We start from the raw sequence: 20,237 nt of genomic DNA, 5'->3' as shown, positions 1-20,237 counted from the left end.
GAGCTCCTGAAGATCTGATGTGGTGATTTGATATATTTTCAATTCCATTTCTCCATTATTGTAAGAAAATCCAATTTGACACCAGAATTTTGTCTCATAAGCACGTAAGCATGTACGTAAACAGTTTAGTTTGCATCAATATTCCTTGTTCATGTGTTGTTGTTGTAATGGAAATGGCAGTTGACGCATCATTGAGCACGTTCAAATGTTTTGTGGACGTCATCCAATAGTGGGAGAAAAAAAAAGTGAAGTGTTATCATACATGCATCAAAATCGACTCGAGTAGCAAAGTTTAAATGAGAATTATGAAAAGAGCTTTGGAACTTTAAACAGTAGGTTCTACATTCAAATCCCGCTACTTATAATGAACCTTTCGGCAAGTGCAAATAAAATGGGTACCTTGGAGATGTAGGCCCTAAAAGTGAGACATAATAGTATATCAAGCACCTCCATGAGAATCGTGCTAGGAGTATCATTGATAATATACACTCCCGCTTTTTATCGAGAAGAATTACAAGATTCTGATTATCTTAACCAACTTTTAATCAGTTTTCCGTGTTTATAAGGGATAACGTTGATCATCTTTACAGGCGAGCTAGGTATGCTTCTACATAGTCATGCAGGACTATGAGTGGTTCGTAGTCGGTATAGACTATCGATTACACATCCATATACAACACGTATGTTAAACACAGATTCCAAGCATACCATGCTAATCCAGGCAAACTTTTGATACGCCAAATAATAATAGTTTTATCATTCCATGTTTCCTCAATTTGATTCACTTACGTGTTCTGTGTGAGAGCGCATCTTTTTAAAAACATCTTGTTGTTGTTGTAGTTGTTGTTGTCTCTTTCGAACACGACGATTGCTCTGTCTGTTTACATCATGCAGACATGTCGCATATTGTGTTAACACTATAATATAATCACATGCGCTGTGGGAGATAAATAGCGTTAGAAGTGTAGGCATTCGATTTTTGTAGTGGTAGTTCGTTCTACGTCCTTCGTGTTGTCATTGTGTGTGATGATGCAGAAACTCCGTTTCCTTTTTGACCCTCCATTTCAATCCACTTCCTTTTCTTTGTCCACTGTTATACATTACCTCTAAGTGACAATATCCTTGTCCGTCTAATCACGAAGAAAGCTATAGTATCCTCTCAAAGGCACATTCACCAAATATCGAAACAATACCCGTATTCATGAAGAGAAAACATCTACACACATACATACTCGCGCACAGAACTCTATGCATTATTCATATATATATATATATATATATATATATATATATATATATATATATATATATATATACATATATTTGCATAATACAATCAACGATACTGACATCCTTTTCCCCTCTCGCTGTGTCACGCATCTTTATCTTTATAATTTTAGTATTGACTGCTGTTATATACCAATAGTGGTTAGATACAAAAATTGCATTCAAGATTATAATGTTTTCGATATGCCAGTACCGAAATGTTTTGTCAACAATGAAGGAATACAAGCAAATAATTCATGATTGTTGTAACCTCGTGGGCATGCATTACATTAAAATGCTAACATTTATTCACTTTCAGCCTTGACAAAATTAATGAAACAATTTTATCAATTGTATACCGTCGTCGTATTGAAAATCTATTTAGAATGCATGGTAAAGGAAATATTCTCGATAATTGGTCTTTTGACAGGGATGCAATTAGCAATTATCTTTCCGATACCCCGGTGAGAGTGAGAAGAATGACGTCATGATTATATGAAGAGTATTTTGTTCTTGCTTCCATGTAGGGTTACCTCTGCTTAGCTATAGGCTGCACAAAATGGCTTCAGCCTTTTTCTCTTTCGAACTTCATGCAGAAAACCGAAAGAGTGCTAGAATGTCTGTCCGAAATACATGAACTGCTTTATGATCTGGCGCGTCAACAAAGTGAATATTATTTTAATCTAAATGCAAAAATGCTCGCCCACTCAGTCATGACACAGCACCAGTATGAACAAGTATAGGCTTTTAATAGTGACTGGCAGAATATGGTAAATGATCTCTCACTGAATTGGAAATCTTGTTCCATGGCACACAAAAGAACGCCGTCAACTATTTGTTTAAACATTCGACACCACTGACATTTACAGGCGTGGACAAGACACTGATCTTAGAAAACAAACAAGTGTTTTCTCAAGGCGAATGATAAACTGCAATATTGATAAACAGCCTATTGAGTAATATACATGGTCGGTGATGTCATAGTTCAATATTAAACTTGCAGCTGTTCTTCTTAGGAAATGTCATGTGATGAGCAGTCGACCAATCGGATGGAGCAGCATTATCAGTCAATTGTAAAAATGGAAATCTTTAATTCAACACCACAGATATTTACAGGGGTGGTCAAGACAATGACCTTAGTAAACAAATAACTGTTTTCTCAAGGCAAGGCGAACAACTGCGAAATCGATAAACAGCCTATTCAGTAATATATATTGTTGGTGATGCCATCGTGCAATATCAAACTTGCAGCTGTTCTTCTTAGGAAATGTAATATGTTGAGCAGTCGACTAATCGGATGGAGCAGCATCACTATAGATAGTTGTAAAAATGGAAATCTTGGATTGCATTTGGTAGGCCCTATATACTAGGAAAACTGGATGTTTCTGTTTTACCCCGCTATCGAAGGGTAACTTCACTTACCTGTAATCGTTTTCTTCTTACGCATCGTTACCGAACAAAGTACGATGCAATTCAAAATGGAACCTACACCGAGAACGGCGCCCCATCAGCTTTCGGATATGTTTATGAATTCACGTTGCTGTTATTGAAGAGTTTAACAAACTCGCCGAATGCTTGATCATGTTTTTGTCTGAGTTTGATTGTTTCTTTTTTGTGTGTCATTATTATTTTACTCGTATCAACGGCGTTCACTTGTTAATCGGGAAGTCGCATTTTTTGAAGAATTTATGCCGATCGATATTTTTCATCGACGCGCCATTAATGGGGCAGTTTAGCAATGATGTGATGAGGAAAAGATAATCAACAGAGTAGCCATGGTTACCTATAGTGCAATAACTGACAGGCAGGACAGGTGGAAAATATTCCCCTTGTCACTTTTTTTTTCCAGCGGTCAAGGGTAGTCAATGCCTATGAATTTATTTCTTATTTCCTTTTTCTTTCCATGTGGCGTCATTTTTGGCAGGTGCCATGGCGGAAAGGACAAAGCTGGAGGCTTACTGCGTGTTCTCCATGGTGAATACCCTAGTCTACTGCTTCCCTGCCCACTGGGTGTGGGCAGAAAAGGGACTGTTCCGTGGGATGGGTGCCGTCGACATAGCGGGAGCAGGTGAGCCCAATGATGATGAAGTCATGGTATGATCATGTTGGTGATATGATGAATAAAACGGATTGCAGTGATGCTAAGAATGAAAAATAAGAAATGGCAATGATAGCAATGGTGGCGGTTATGATGAAGAAGATTATCTAAAGTCACTCTTCATGATCGTGACTTTTAATGTTGATAGTAAAAGGAAAAGATACGTCAGTAACAATGGTAACAAGAAATGGCGGAGTGTAAGAGGAGGACTCAAGATGATGATGCGATGATGATGAAGAAAAAGAAGAAAAAAAAATAAAGGAGGAGGAAAGGAAGAGCTGAATGAGGAAGGTTGATGTGTGTTTGTGTGGTATAGAATTACGAATCATTGTATCTTTTTGAATTATTGTTTATAATGATATACATTGCTTTGAGCTCTTGTTATTGGTGGCAACGCCTTCTATGCCCAAATCAGTTTTTGTAGGATTTTGTCTGCAATTTCTTTACTGGTTTATTTAGTTAAGTGGCAAAGGTTGCAATAATGATCTTAGTGTAATGTTTGCATACTGCGCGTGTGCATTTCACCTATACCAAGATAAAAACTAATACAGAAGTTAAAGGGTGTGTACAGTTCTGGTCGAGGTGAGGATTTAGCATTTAACGTTTTGCGAGATATTCAGAAACCACTCTATGAGATGTCAAAAAGCATGTAATTCTAAGGGGTATCAAAAGTTGATTTGATGAAAATCAGTTTTGAAATGGCCGAGATATGCAAAAACAAGGTGAAACAAAGAAATCCTAATAAAGTTGTGGCCTGTCGCCTTTTATTATTATCACTTTTTTGGATATCTCAGCCATTTGAAAACCAATTTTCATCAAATAAACGTTGAATCCTTCTTAAAATTACATGCTCTTTCACATTTCATAAGAGGTTTCTCATTATCTCACTTAAGAATGTTCGAAACATGAATCCCCACCTCAACCAGTACTGTACAGCCCCTTTAAACCATAAAAGAATTCAAATACAGTAAATGATAATTACATTTACTCCTTCAAAAACAATTCAGTTTCGTTGTCTTGTTAATGACATCTGTGTCATTAACATTAAGCCTATTTAGCATATTATATCCTCTCTCAAAGCTGTATCCCTACTTGGACTTTCCCTTTATTCTTTTTTATGCCTCCGCCACGAAGTGGTGCCGGAGGCATTATGTTTTCGGGTTGTCCGTCCGTCCGTCCGTCCGTACGTCCGTACGTCCGTACGTCTGTACGTCCGTACGTCCGTACGTCCGTACGTACGTCCGTCCGCTTTCGTTTACGCGATAACTTGAGTAATGTTTACTGGAATTTTATCAAACTTGGTCCAAGTATGAAGTATGATGGGGCAATGATTTGATTAGATTTTGGGTGAAATCGGCTAAAGGTCAAAGGTCAAAGGTCAAGGTCAAATCATGAAATTGTATCCGTTTACGCGATAACTCAAGACTGGATGGAGAAAATTTCACCAAACTTTGTTGGAGGATGATGTATGATAGGACAATTACTTGATTAGTTTTTCAGTGAAATCGGACAGAGGTCAAAGGTCAAAGATCAAGGTCAAATCCTAAAATTTATCTGTTTACGTGATAACTCAAAACTGGATGAAGCAGCTTTCACCAAACTCGGTCCAAGGATGATGTATGATGGGACAATTAGTTGAGTAGATTTTTGTGACATTGGCAAGAGGTCAAAGGTCAAAAGGTCAAGGTCAAATGCTAAAAATGTTGCTATTTCCCCCATATCTATGCAATGCCAGTAGTTATTTTCTTGAAACTTAGTGTAGACATGTACTACTGCGTAAAGATTCTCCAGAGAGAGTTTCATGTCATAAGGTCAAAAGTCAAGAGGTCAAAGGTTAGATGAAAATGTTGCAATATCACTTTTCTTGCAAATGGTTCAATGTATCTTCATGGAACTTGGTACATATGCATGTACTGACTGGCAGGGATTATCTAGGGAATTCAGGGGTCATGGGTCAATAGTCAGGGGTCAAAGGTCAAGATCAACTCCTAAAAATGTTACTATTTCCCTCATATACTAGTACAGTATATGCAATGATTCCATTATTAGTTTTAAAATTTAATATATGTACATGTATTGGAGATTCTCTTGGAAATTTCTAGCCAGAAGGTCAAAAGTCAAAGGTTAAGGGTCAAAGGTCGGGTTTGAATGAAAAAAAATATATATATATGTACTGTAATTACACTCTTTCTTCATACCTTGAAAATTATACTCAATGCATAAACTTATAATAAGGTCGGTCAGAAGTCAAGTAAAAATTTTCAATTCCCCAAATATGTGTACCTGCACTCCTTAATAGACAATTATAGCAAACCCAGTTCATGGAAAGTGAGCATTCAAGATATTTCTGACAAACCTGTCCGATATTTTGCCAGTTATGTGAAACTGTCATCACACATTGTGAAGACATTGTGCTATATACCTATTGGGAGAATCATGCATTATGGCGGAGGCATCAGTCGCCATAGCGACATTTCTAGTTTTTAATGTTTCCTCCAGGATGTTCTTCACATATTGAATTCTGCCAGTCACTGCTGACATCTGTGGCGAGAATACATTACATGTACAAGACCAATTATTGTCAGAACCGTTTAGATCGACGTCCAAACACCTATACACCAAAGTATCGGCCTCGAATTATGATTAGAAACAAATTGATTGGAATTACTATTATTGCTACAATAAAAGTTTAATGATATTAGTTCGTGGAAATTAGCCAGAATGGCTGGCAATTTGTAAACAGATAGCTTGATCACCTCGTTAGTCACAATTGATGAAATGAAATGAATTCGTCCAATGGAAATAGATAACAACATTATCAACTGAAAAGACATCAAAACGAGACAAGTAGGCTAATGGCGATGGGACGTATTGCAACGAATGCATTGGCTCAAACCATTTATGGAGCTATATATGGAGCTGCGCTGCGGACAGATATGCAGAAATTCATGAACACGTGAATGTCAGTCATGCAGCAAAAAAACGACTGGGTCACGTGACCGAGCCTTTCACTCTAGTAATCCCCTACCCATATTTTGTCCTGACTTTTCTCAAGATCATATCAACGGGATGGTGTTGAATTTTTACGCATCGATGATAAGAGCAAATCCGATTTCGATCTCCACTTGGATAAAGCCAAAGAGAAACTCCGAAACAAGTGACGTCAACACCACGTGGTTTATGTGGCCATTTAAAAGTAACCTGTGGAAACCATGCCAACTGCCCGTACATATAAGACATTCAGTTTTGTTGCAACTGTCGTGAAATTTGTAATGAAGCTCTAAGACAAATGATACAAGGCTTTGAATCATTAAATTTAATCCCAAAATGACAACGGCATACTGTGTGTTCACGAATTAAGATGCATATTAGATTTCGTGGAAAGAATAGTTCAACCATTTCCATAGCATGGTAGTGACCCTTTGCCATATTGAATTTACGAAATGCTGTATCAGAAATGACCTTTTTATCGTTTCTAATCAATTTGGTCAATTAATTGGCACAATCGAATGGTATCGCCCTCGTACGGCTTCCAAGAAACATCTTGCGAGTATGGCCTTTGGTGTCTGTTGTTTTATTTCATCCTGTATGGTATTTGGAGATTACTGACTGAATGCGAACGAACGGTCCTCTGTTGCATATTAAAATACGGTGTCAAAGAATTCATTTCTTTTTTCCCCATCAGCTCACAAACAAAGGCGAATTAGTGTGCGTGTGTGTGTGTGCCTTGTACATGTTTCTATTCTATTTTGCAGCTTATTTTTTTTTTATATTAATGCGGGACAAATTAGTCTATTGTCAAGTTCTAATTTCTACTGCTGTGGAAAAGAAAAAAAAAACACGTGAACATCGGAAAGACAGAACTCTCTCATTATTGGTGTCCAAATTATGTTACTTTGATAAGCACTTCCAGTTTACAATGTTGTCCTTGTTTTATTTGAGTGGAAAGGAGTATGTGTGTGTGTCTGTGGTGTCATAGATTTATGCAGAATTTATATCACTTTTTTATACTGGTATGATTTGCACAACATATTTTATTGTATGTTAAAAAATGTAATTCAGCAGCACGAGTGTAAAGGATACAGCTGCTTATTTTTATTCATATTATCCGTTTCATTGTGAAAATGATGGTAACATTGAATGAAATTCAAATAAAGAATATCATTAAAAAAATCACTGCGGAATACATTCACGATTAACTGGCACTTGCATTGTAATCTAATCGCATAGATTTTATCATGCATTTTGCAACCTGTGTTCTAACCAATGGTGTCAGACTTTGATTATATATTACTTTGCATCTAATGAGCCATGTGCCCATTTGCATAAAGGACCTTTATTTTCTTTTCCTCAATTGGTTAGGTACTTTACTAAGTACTCGTTTTCAAATCGATATATCGATTGGCCCGACGTAACAATGCACGGAATTCATTGTTATCAAACAAAAAAATGAATAGGTGATCAGAATGGCCCCATTATTGTCAAACAAAGAATGAACATGTGATCAGAATGGCCCCATTATTGTCAAACAAAGAATGAACATGTGATCAGAATGGCCCCATGTTTTCAGACAAAGAATGAACAGGTAATCAGAATGGCCCTTCAATTAACATTTCGGGGAGAGTCCATTCCATTGTATTGTATTGAATGCATAAACACGTTATATTGACAAGCTCTGATGAACTCTTTTGTTGTTGTCAGGTGGATTTGCTGGCAAGCACTATTTGTATTGAATAATCATTAGGCTACATCACAGATGCTCATCTCAGTGAATTTAAAAAAAAACAACAACAGACCTGTTATCACCTTTTTTCTACTCATGCGCAAAATGGAACTATGTGCATATTCTGAGTATCACGTGACTATAAGAATCTCGTCCGTCTCTGACTGCCCCATCCCAGGCGCCGTCCACCTCGTCGGGGGCCTAACGGGACTCACCGCCACCCTAATGCTGAAGCCGCGCCGTGGTCGCTTCGAGAACGGACGTCCTTGCGAGATGAGCAACCCGACCAACGCTCTACTGGGCATGTTCATGCTCTGGTGGGGGTGGCTTGGATTCAACTGCGGCAGCACGTTTGGCATTTCAGGCGGGAAGTGGAAACTGGCAACACGGTTGGTTGCATGGGATGAATGCAAAAAGGGGGAAAGAGAGAGAGAAAGGGGGATGCAAGAGAGAGAGAGTGTTTGTGTAACGGGGAAAGGGATTTGGCTGCGAAATTGTGAGATGTTGCTGGTATAGCTCATTACTGAAATTACTATTAGCAGTCACTCGAACATCAGGGAAACAAAATTGTTATCTAAAGGTGATGTAATCAGATAGAGTTCTAAGTGCATTTTAGTGCAAACTAATTTGCAGGTTATAATATAAACAGCATTCTCCGTCCATTCTTTTTTCTTCTTTTTTTTCATTCTCGTGTACAAATCAAATTTCTCTGAGACCAACAAGCTGCACTTAAACGTGACGTATCGAAAAAAGGATCTTGGAGAAATATCAGACGTAGTGAGAAGTGTAAAGTGTTCTGGTATTGTTAAGAATACAAACACCATGTTAGAGAGAGAAAAAATACTCGTCGTGTTAAAATTTTGTTGTGAGATTTCATGTGCTAATAATCAAAACTTCAAAAATGGGGTGTTGATGTTATGCATTGATGGTTTTTCTATCTTTTGTCCTATGATTATGCATATTTGACGTCTAGCGACTTCTTAGTTATAATGATCATAGATTTCTGAGATAACATCTAGATCGTGTAAAAGAGGTCTTATATTGACTATCCACCAATCCTGGTTACAATTCTAGGGAAGTAAGTAAGTAAGTAACTTATGCAAAGCTGTTTTTGTATGTAACGTTCATTTTTGTTTGAACAGGTCAGCCATCATTACGCTGTTGTCATCCGTAGGGGGCGGTATAGTCGGTATGACCATCAGCTTCTTCTTGAGACCGAATGGATGCAAATTCGAACTGGGCTATCTCATGAATGGCGTGCTAGGGGGTCTCGTGGGCGCCACAGGTACATGGATAACCCGTTCATTGCACGCAATTTACATGTTTCCATAGTGACGCATCCTCGTACCGTTTCTCCACATTTTTCTATTGTTGATTTCACATCAGGTCTGCGGGGAATACCATCATGTCCTCTGTGGGGGGTGGATCTGTCGGGCTGTTCGGAAGCTGGCTGACAAAAAAACGTCAGTTTGATATTTCAGATCTTATCAACGGTGTTCTTGGCGGGCTTGTCGCTGGGACAGGTGATTTATCAGCCTTGCCCTTGTAATAGAACTCGTATAGCATTGCATGCTCCTTCTTTGCAAAGAAAATGTTTCCTGTAAAGCCAAAAGAGTATTTTATGTTTTGAAATATTTGGCACTTATCCCGACGTGTAAGTATTTATCCACTTTTGATTTGTACATTTTATTCCTTCTTTTTGTCATTGTCTTCATTATTCTGTGTTTCATGTTTTGCATTTTTTGTACACATTAAGTAATCACGTATGATATCCATCAATAATGAGCAGCCTCCCATATACATTCATCCAATTTCGTGCCTTTGATGCTATTCATATAATCATTATGTTGTCATATGTCTCGCTAACACATATTGAATGACGCATGGATGTTCTTCAGCACTGCGATTAATGCAGAACTTTTCCATTACTGCATGGAAGACTAACAGAATAGAGAAATACCGTAGTTCCGTTATCTTTGTATGAATTTGTTTCTTCACTACCTAGAAATAGAATGCAGCATGCCGATAAACTTTATTCTTGCACAGACATTAGTTCCTGTCTTTTGATAGGACACATAGTCGGATTTTTCTTATCTTGAAAGAGTTGATATCACTTGCGACTTGCATTTTTCTTGTAACCATAGTAACATTATAGTATCATAATATCACCATAAAATATCCTAAAACAATCCCAAAACCTTACGAAAATCAAGGAGACAGATGATATCATCTGAGATAATTCCTCTCAAGATTCAGATCACAAAATAGTTCGCCTCGAACAAGAATGCGATGTATTCTGTTTTTACATGATTTGTTATTTGTGTAAAAAAAAAGAAGATCTTTTGACTTTACCTTCCCTTGCTACTTTGTAACCCTCCTCGTGAATTTGAATCAGTCAAGAAGGCCCGAGGCCAAGCTTTTTTTCACCTTTTTGATTATCATGCTAACCGTTCGTACATAAATAGAAAATGTAATTTAGAGGCCAATTGGTTCCATTGCTGTGATTCTCTGACATTATCATCATTTTTTTTTTTTCGAATCATAAACACAATTATACATTACAATTGGTTTTCCTCCAACCATTAGTCGCTCGTGGATTATATTGAGGCAGATAGGGATGTCATACAACGGATAAAATGCAAAGAGGGGAAACTTAGAGATAGCTTAATGTTTGTAATGTATTGTATTCCTCGCAATTTGCCATTGGTAGATAATTAACGTTTGGTTAGAGAGATTATAGAGAGAGTGTCATTCTCATTGATTTGATAATGAATGCAAAGTCATTGTGCGCGAGTGCGTGAGTGGATGTTTTTCTGTTATGAATCATACGGGCATTGTTGTTTTGACAATGTGTATGTGCTTTGAGCTTGAAGAGTAATAGCCTTCCTCGTAATTAGACATATCTGCAGACAAGGATATCTATTCTCATCTTTTTATAAGGCAGAAGAAAAAAGGCAAATGGATTGCAATGGAGGGTCAAAAAGGGAACGGAGTTAACGCATCATCCTCCAAACATAACTTTGTATTTTGCCGGTATGCATGTATAATTTCGTATTTGTTAACCATTATCTACCATGTAAAGTCGAATACATGCCTATGTTATATCTTCTGATACATTTCGTGTTATGTTTGACGAAAAAGAAAGAAGGAATGAAATAAATGAAATGAAATCAAACATAATAGCGAAGTTTAGATCTGCGACGCCAACGCTAAGACGACGCAGCCTCCCAGGATCTCAGGGTTGGACAATGGAAACAGCTGCGTGGCGCATGTGCAGAACGTCATTTTTTGCCAAATTAGCGTCGTCTTAGCGTTCGAGTCGCAGACCTACAGCTCGCTAATGACAACATGAAGGACGTAGAACAAACTATCACTACAGTAACCCAATGATCCGACTTCTATCTGCTTTTCAAAGTATTTTAGATCGTTAGCTTAAAGTCATAAAAGGATTTACTGGCAATGTATTGTATCCCCCTCCCCGATCTGCCATATAGGTATAATAGTCTTCGCATTATTTATAGTTTTGCATCACCATGTACCATAGTTTTCGCATCATCATATAAATATATTGTATATAAGTAAACAAAAAGCGGCATCACTTTGTTAATCCTTTGCATTTATCTGGAAGTTAATTTATATTCTTCGGGTCTATATCAGGCTTATAACAGGCTTCTGTTGACACGAGCAATGAAAATTATGTGTTTCAGCGACAAAAACTGTACGATAAGGTTTCCAACAGCCCCGTCGGTGAAAGCACCAGCCTATAGCCTAACTAACAATCGAGAAGCCTCCGGTTCGAATCACGGTAGAATCCTATTTCCTTTTCTCATTTTCATTCATGTCATTTCTGGTCATATTCCCTACATATATGTTTGGATTCATTTTGAATTTCAAGAGACGAAGCGATTTAAATCATCCCATACCTAAAGAACTTCTGCTTCCTTTTTCGTCCCAGCACTTTGTGCCCTTGCCCGCCCCTGGGAAGGGTTGCTAATAGGAGCCATTGGTGGAGTGATAGCGGTGTTCACGCCCCACTTGCTGGAGAGAATGAAAATCGACGACCCGGTAGGGGTGATTGGAGTGCACGCCTTGGCCGCCTCATGGGCCATCCTGTCTGTTGGTATCTTCGCGCAGCCCGACAACATTGAGAATCTAAACCACCGACCAGGTAAGTTTAGTTTCTTCCCTCACAATTTCTGTTCCTCTCCTTCTCTTCCTCCTCTTCCTCCTCCTCTTCCCCTTCCCCCTCCTCCTCTTCTTCCTCCTCCTCCTCTTCCCCCTTTTCCCCTCCTCCTCTTCCTCCTCCTCTTCCTCCTCTTCCTCCTCCTCCTCCTCTTCCCCTTTCCCCTCCTCCTCTTCCCCTTCCCCCTCCTCCTCTTCCTCCTCCTCCTCCTCTTCCTCCTCCCCTTCCCCTTTCCCCTCCTCCTCTTCCTCCTCTTCCTCCTCCTCCTTCTCCTCTTCCCCTTTCCCCCTCCTCCTCTTCCCCCTTTCCCCCTCCTCCTCTTCCTCCTCCTCCTCCTCCTCTTCCTCCTCCCCTTCCCCTTTCCCCTCCTCCTCTTCCTCCTCTTCCTCCTCTTCCTCCTCCTCCTCCTCCTCCTCCTCTTCCCCTTTCCCCTCCTCCTCTTCCTCTTCCTACTCCTCCACCTCCTCATCCTTTTTCTTCTTCTTCTTCTTCTTCTTCCTCGTCCTCTTCCTCTTCTTCCTCCTCCTCCCCATCCTCCTCCTCCTCCTCCTCCTCCTCCTCCTCCAAGGCCTCCTTTTCCTCTTTGTCCTTCTCCTCCTCCTTTTATCCCTCCTCCTCTTCTTCCTCTTCCCCCGCCAGACCTCCTCTTCCTCCTCCTACCCCTCCTCCTCCTCCCTCCTTTTTCTCTTTGTCCTTCTCCTTATCCCCTCCCTCCTCTTCCTCCTCCTCCTCTTCCTCTTAATCTTCTCCTCTGGCTTCATGGTTACGAACTCCATCTAACGAATATATCAGCATCACTTCAGGAAGTGATTGTATTTTGGAAGTTCTAGCTATTGACCTCGTGTTTGATTTGTTTTGCTCTTGTCATTCTCACTGTTTGCCACCAGGCCTGCTGTATGGAGGAGGCTGGGAGCTACTGGGCATCCAGGCCCTTATGCTGGTTGCCATGACAATATGGACGCTGGTAGTATCGTTCATCCTGCTATATACCATCAATATCACGATTGGGCTTCGGTATGTGAACATCTTCCTTGGTCCACATCAGTCTTTAAGACAGGGAAATACATAACTAAAGAACAATACGATATATGTGCTTTTTATGCTCAGCATTGTAATGCAGAGTTTTCCAATAGGCTCAGTCGTAGAGAATGATAATTGGTGTAAATTAAGGTAAAGTGTTTATGTACGTGTATGTGGAATGTGGTGTGCCATATTTGATAGAATTTATTCCCTCGCAAATCATCTTTACAAACTGCAGTTGCTCCGAGGTCGACGAAATTCTAGGCGCCGACATCGTTGAGCACGGCATTGACCAGCTAAGCCCCGAGGATCGTGTCCGCATCATTTACGAGCTAAGAGCTCTTGGCCACGAGGCACCGGACTTCTTGTTGCAGCACAGTGGGCAGGGCTGGCGGGGTAGCGCCCGGTCCCTAACCTCCCCATCGGCGTGTGATGTACGCGACATCGAGGGAAGGACCAATATAATATACAACCTGTCGGCTGGGCTACAGAACGACAACGACGTCACTTACCCGAGGTAAATAGTGTGATTCTGAGAGAAAGAGAAGCTTGTCCTTCTCGACTTTATCTGGATCACTGATATCAATTTCAGTGTAATCGCTTTCTCTTGACATTCTGTGTCATCAAAAAATTGCATATATCAAATATACTGGAAGCACCGGACGCCAGTAATTAAAAAAAAAATGTAAAAAATACAGTGGGGTCAATCGTATCATTATGCGCTAAAATCAATCCCAACTGATCTTAGGGACAATTTTGGGATCAATCAATCCTTAAAGGGACTGTACAGTACTGGTTGAGGTAGGGATTCATGTTTTGAGCATTCCTAAGTGAGATAATACAAAACCTCGTATAAAATATGAAAGAGCATGTAATTTCAAGAAGGATTCAACGTTTATTTGATGAAAATTAATCTTCAAATGGCCGAGATATCCAAGAAAGTGATAATAATAAAAGACTACAGGCCACACCTTTTATTATGATCTCTTTGTTTCACCTTGTTTTTGGATATCTCAGCCATTTCAAAACCGATTTTTATCAAATAAACTTTTGATACCCCTTAGAATTGCATGCTCTTTGACATTTCGTAGAGTGTTTTCTGAATATCTCGCTAAATCCTCGCCTCGACCAGAACTGTACACACCCTTTAAGGGGATGGCTAGTCACTAGTGACTGATCAGTGGGAATCAGTGGGAATGCTTGGGGATGATTGTTCCAATCCTTGCGGGATTCATTTAAGAGTACATTATATGAAGTGCTTGCTTCCAAAAGGCGCTAAATCCATGAAAAATTATGGATTTAGCGCCTTTTGGAAACAAGCTCTTCATATATCTGTTGTGTGAAAATTATTTGCTTCAGAATGGTCTCATATTCAAGTGATGTGCAGTTCAATGTTTCTAGGCTAGCATGCCTGTACAGTGTCGGGGCGATCGTTAACGGCCCTTTAACGATCGCCCGACACTGTATCTCAATTAAAGACATGACAATGATTATTATTCAAACGTCTTTTTGAGAATGTGGCTGAAATTGATCTCTCTTTGTTTTCCTGTTACTTACGTGTTGTCTATCTTTCTATTCAGATTCAGATTTCGATTTAATCAACACTTTCAGTAAAAACAGAGGAAAAATACAGAAAATTGACAACACCATACTATAACAAAGAAAAGAGTGATCACAATAAGCATCAGTATATCATTACAAATATACAATATTAGATATTGTCTATTTATCTATCTATCTATCTATCCATCCATCTATCTATCTATCAATCTATCTATCTATCTATCTATCTATCGGTGCATGAACTTTGTAATGTAAATGTATTTATGCTTGTTTCTCCATTAAAATTCAAACGCTATAGGCAGACAACTTCTGTGGATCTCCTTGAAATGAGTCGAACTACGCCCTCAACGAACGGCGCGTCAAGCAGAGTAAACGGTGGCGGCTCAGCGCGAAGAGGAGTCAAGCGATATCGAGCCAAAAAGAAGTTTAACCCGTTCACAAAGAGGAAACCGAACGGGTACTTTGCGAGGAACGGAGAAGCGCAGAGGCCCAGGGAGGTAAGGGCCGTTTTCATTCTAAACTTGTCTTCATGTCGAAATTTTTTGATAAAATGGGAGTTACGCAAATGTAACCAATAGATCTCGTCTTCTTGACTGGATAAGAACCGCTGGCATTTATGCCTTTCTCTGTTAATTCTTCTTTTTCTCGCGTATGAACAATATGACACTTGTAAATTATAATATGAAATACAGTCAGTAATATAAAGTCAGTATATTAAAAATGTGACTGTACATAACGAAAGAAAGACAGAATATACATATAAGTTGTAATAGGCTACGCATAATGCGATACCAGTAGATATACTTAGTATTACTCCAGAAAACTTTAGTAAAACTAGAGCAGTGGTTCACCTAGTTCAGTAAACATCTGAGCAATCTAGTAAAATAAGTGTTGGTAATCGATATGATCAATCTTGCTTGCACTAGGTGTGATCATCCATACTAGATTCTCAAGGACACTTGGAAAAACCGTTTGGGTTTAGAAAAACAGGCAAACAATTTTAATCGTAACAGATCTAATGACCTTATAGTTTGAAAGATCTTTTGTCACATGCGAGGTTCCCTGCCAAATCACAATTCTTTGTCCACACGGTAGCGTTTCCGTTAATAACGCCACTTCCGGTCACGATCACTTACAATTTCATTGTGGGTGGAACAAGAGGAAAGCATAATAATGAGTGGCAATATTGATTCATTCAACTATTTACCACCCCTCCCCCCCCCCCAAAAAAAAAATAGAAAGTGGAAACAAACATCAAACAACAGTAGAGGAAATCATGTAGCCTGGTTCAGTTTGAAAGCACTAAATGATAACAAATTTTTGTTTCATATTGGTATTGATGTCGCTACGCGCAAAGTACTGACGAACAATGTGAGGGAAGTTAACGTTGTAAACGCTGATGATTGGGAAAAGTGAAAAAAAAAAATGAAGATTGAATAGGTGGGGGTGGACTTGCCACTTGATATAGATGCGCATCAATTAAACGAGATAAAAGGTATTGCGATGTGATTCTGTCTATGACCTTGATTTGCATACTCGCTTGGATCGGAATGAGTAATAATATAGGTCTAGGCAAAATAGCCAATGTCAGTGACTGCTGTATAACGCAATGTTTTAAGCAGATTTTTACTATTCTAAACAAGCGAGGTTTTAAAGGGAAATTGTAAACTGACATGTACAGGGCAGGGAGTGAAATCAGTAACTGGCTTACTGTTTTTCTTGTTACTTTCACCATGTCCCTATCAATTGCTTTATTGTGTACATTTGCAGCCATCACAATTCAGAGCCATAAACACATGAATTAACAATTTAATAATCAACTGTTTTTAATTCTGTTGACCATCATATGACTTGAATTTCTTGACATTTTGAGGGTTAAGAAATATTGAAAGCATTCTGTGTCCTTCCATAAGCTTGAAAGCAAAAGTTCATCATAAACGTGACACTTATAACAGTTGATCCCGGGGTCAGCTTGCCCGCGAGAAGTACATGTCAAAGAAAGCGACTGCTGGAGGCTAATTAAGTTTCTCGACGTTTGATTACATTTGCGTTGCAATTCACTAATGCTCTATCGCAAATTTCCTATAGAAATTCTTTCCTCCTTCCCTTCTCTCTCTCTTGCGATCTTTTCTTTCCTCAAATTTTGCTCGTTAAGCCAATCTGATTACTTAGGTTTCGCGTTTATCCATGATTGACGACAGTTGAAAAGTGGAAGGCAAATGAGACAAGAACATTAGCGTTATCTGAAATGGTGAACTAATGAATGAAAAACACTGGCTGTTGTTGATAAAAAGAAAAGTGCATTGAAATGGCAACTCAAGCAGAAGACAGGAAAAACTCAATCCCTTATTGCATCATCTTTTTCAAATTACATTTCTAGATAGTGATAGAAAGTACAAAAGTATCAAAGTAAACACCAGTGGGTTGTGTATCATTAAGGTTGTCAAACCTTCTATAAATGTCGACTTTCAATTTTTTTAATACTTCAATATCTTATAACTACCTGTTGTGTCATTAAAATATGCATAGATAAGCTTCTTCCTAACATCATGATTATGCCAATGACATAATTTCACAATGCTTTTGGAAAACATAAAATGCATTACACGTACAAGTTCCCATGCAGTTTATGTGACAGTAGCAGAGGATGAAGAAATGAAAACAAAAATGGTTTTCTTATTGTAACTCAATCATGTCCAACAAACGCAGATTACTTCCTTCCTACAAGCCGCTGTCTATTCCTCCGTGTATAACAGATAATCTCCCCTAGCCTCCACCAGATGAGAGCAAAGGGTGCCAGTTGTAGGTGTTTGTGTGCCCCCGTTGCATTTAGGGATTAAAAGAAAGTAGAAACCAAAACTCAAAGAGAAATGTGGATTGAGTGAAAGCAGCAGCATTAGAGCACATCGCTGAAAGTTTGAGGAAAATCGGACAATCGATGCAAAAGTTATGCATTTGAAAGTTTTGGTGTTGGAAACCCTGCTATGGAAAAGGAGACTACTTGAGTTTATGACAATTAGAAAATTCAGCATGCTTTCACTTTTCTAGTGTAATGAAAGAGCACTTGACTAACCGCTTTCAGAAAGCAGGGCGAATAATTACTATCCTTAACATATGTCAGTGTCAAGCTGATGGAATGTGTAATTTTCATGAAAAATGAATTTTTGTGGAATTCTCTTCATATTTTCTTTATATTGTTTGAACTCTAGTAGTCTTCTTATCAAGTCATTAAAGCACCAACACTTTAAAAATTAATAACTTTTGCGTCGATTGTCCGATTTTCTCAAACTTTCACTGATGTGTTCTACTAATGTTGCTGCTTTCACTTAATCCACAGTTCTCTTTGGGTTATGGTTTCCTTCTATTTCCACTCTCATAAAGTTTATTGATCTTGACCACCCGACCATAAATTTCCTAATTTATTTCTATCCATGACGCTGGCGAAAGAGTGAAATGTTCTCCAGATTAATCGATTGTCCGAGCCTCTCTTGCCAGCTCCAAATACTAAATCATTTATACGCTTTTGACCTTTTCCTGTTTGACGGGAGATGATAACTGATAGGTCTAATCAGCAGGTGAATGATAGTGGAAAATTTGTTGGATATTATAGTATTTAATTTCTCTGTCAACTTGGCTGTCGGTTGGTCACGTGACAGACCCATCTCAGATCTATCTCTCCAAATTGCAGGTCGACTCCTGTGAGATCCAACAGACGAGTGATAAAGTGCTATGGCCGCATCGACATTATACAATATAAATGACTCTCAATCGGCCAATTTGTTAATTGCGCCGAGAGCATCAATCAGAATTACCATTAACCATTTTTATTTGTTCTGTTTGCTTTGCTTTCTCTTATGAGTGTTTGTTGTTTTTTTTTGCGTGTGTTGATTTGTGATCATTGTGTCTATCAATCTATGTCTCCCTCTTGTTCTCTTTGTCATTTGTTGTCACTCTTTCTCTCTCTCTCTCTTCTCACATTTGTCTACAGCTTGACGCTTCAAGGCTCGAGGCACGAGAGAGAGGGATGTTGGATACTATGGAATCTGTTGTCATAGAAACGTCGAACAAGGTGCAGTGAAGTCATTCATCATCGCCTTCATTATGCAATATCACAACACGGACACGCCCGGTTGGTAGAAAGAGACTGGTCTGTGTGTACGCCCTCGTAGGCGAATATTCACCAAACCTGTGGAAGTCAACTGCACCGCACAAATACATTTCAATCCGCAGCAGCTTGTCTCTAGCGTAACACGTCGTTACATGGTCACACGTCGTAACAAGTCGTTACAAGTCACGACCCGGTGACTGAATCTTGCAGGATGTTAGAGTCCGAAATCAAGACCAAAATTACAACAATACTTTTGTATGTTTAAGTATCGTATTTATGTGAAAGTTCCCATATGCATGTACCCACGTAAGCCTATACTGACAATAGACTTCTGTTCGTGTGTAATCCTTGGTTTGGCTGGGGTAAACTGTAGACTCTACAATGTGAGTTCATTGATAGTCATATGATCTCTTTATCCAAGCTTGTATTATTCTCTTTTGTGCTTTAAAAAAATCAAATTCTTATTTGCAACTCATCGAAGTATTAGGAGTAAGGTAATCTGTTGAAAACAAAATTAATCAATATTTATACTTAGTCTTGGCGTCATATTATAAGACTCTTAAAAGCTCCGGTAAAGTAGATAGGAGAAATTACCTACAAGATTTAGTTTGGATCCTAATGCTACACTAGCAATCCAGAAACTATAAATCTTAATAGAAATTACTTTTAGTGTTGAATTTGCTTGACCAGAAGTAAGAATACCAAACGAAGTTCTCAATCTTAGGCTTTTGTGACTAAATTGAAACAAGCAAACAAAAAAGAAAGCAAGATACTAATCGTATTTTGAATTATACCCCACTTTGATTCTATGCAACACGGAACAGATTCTCGGTATGAAAATTAAGGCAATTTTAAAGGTCAGCAACGTAATGCAACATACTATTAAAAGTGTTTTGTAAGCACAAAAGCCCCGCAACAAAACGAAACAAAACAACAACACCAAAAACAAAATAACGAAGGATGATCGAAGTTGACAACAAAACTCTTTATTGTGGTATCTGTAGTTCCACGTACACGTAGACCCACACAGACACCACGCAAGTACTATCTTGGAAGATACACTTTCTTTGATTATAGTCAATTCAATTCAGTTCAATTCTATTCAATTCAATTCAATTCAATTCAATTCTATTCAATTCAATTCAATTCAATTCAATTCAATTCAATTCAATTCATTTCAATTCAATCCAATCCAATTCAATTCAATTCAATTCAATTCAATTTAATTCAATTTATTTTGATTTGATTTAATTCAATTTAATTCAATTTAATTCAA

The 20,237-nt window shown here is 38.6% G+C and overlaps 1 protein-coding gene across 1 annotated transcript in view; it reads left to right on the top strand.

Moving 5' to 3' along the window:
• The window catches only part of LOC140231247 (putative ammonium transporter 2), a 48,033-nt gene extending 29,102 nt beyond the window's left edge, over positions 1–18,931 (top strand). Inside the window, exons 4-11 of the mRNA XM_072311395.1 lie at positions 3,191–3,334; positions 8,266–8,476; positions 9,230–9,372; positions 12,043–12,255; positions 13,158–13,284; positions 13,529–13,807; positions 15,152–15,350; positions 18,842–18,931. Of these exons, the coding sequence (XP_072167496.1) occupies positions 3,191–3,334; positions 8,266–8,476; positions 9,230–9,372; positions 12,043–12,255; positions 13,158–13,284; positions 13,529–13,807; positions 15,152–15,350; positions 18,842–18,931 (1,406 nt within the window). The remainder of the gene's footprint in view (positions 1–3,190; positions 3,335–8,265; positions 8,477–9,229; positions 9,373–12,042; positions 12,256–13,157; positions 13,285–13,528; positions 13,808–15,151; positions 15,351–18,841) is intronic.
• The last annotated feature ends 1,306 nt before the right edge of the window (positions 18,932–20,237 follow it).

This window comes from Diadema setosum, chromosome 7 (genome assembly GCF_964275005.1).
Source record: "Diadema setosum chromosome 7, eeDiaSeto1, whole genome shotgun sequence".
Classification (NCBI taxonomy): Eukaryota; Metazoa; Echinodermata; class Echinoidea; order Diadematoida; family Diadematidae; genus Diadema; species Diadema setosum.
The sequence above is the reverse complement of the archived record's forward strand: the minus strand, read 5'-3'. Positions and strand labels throughout refer to the sequence as shown.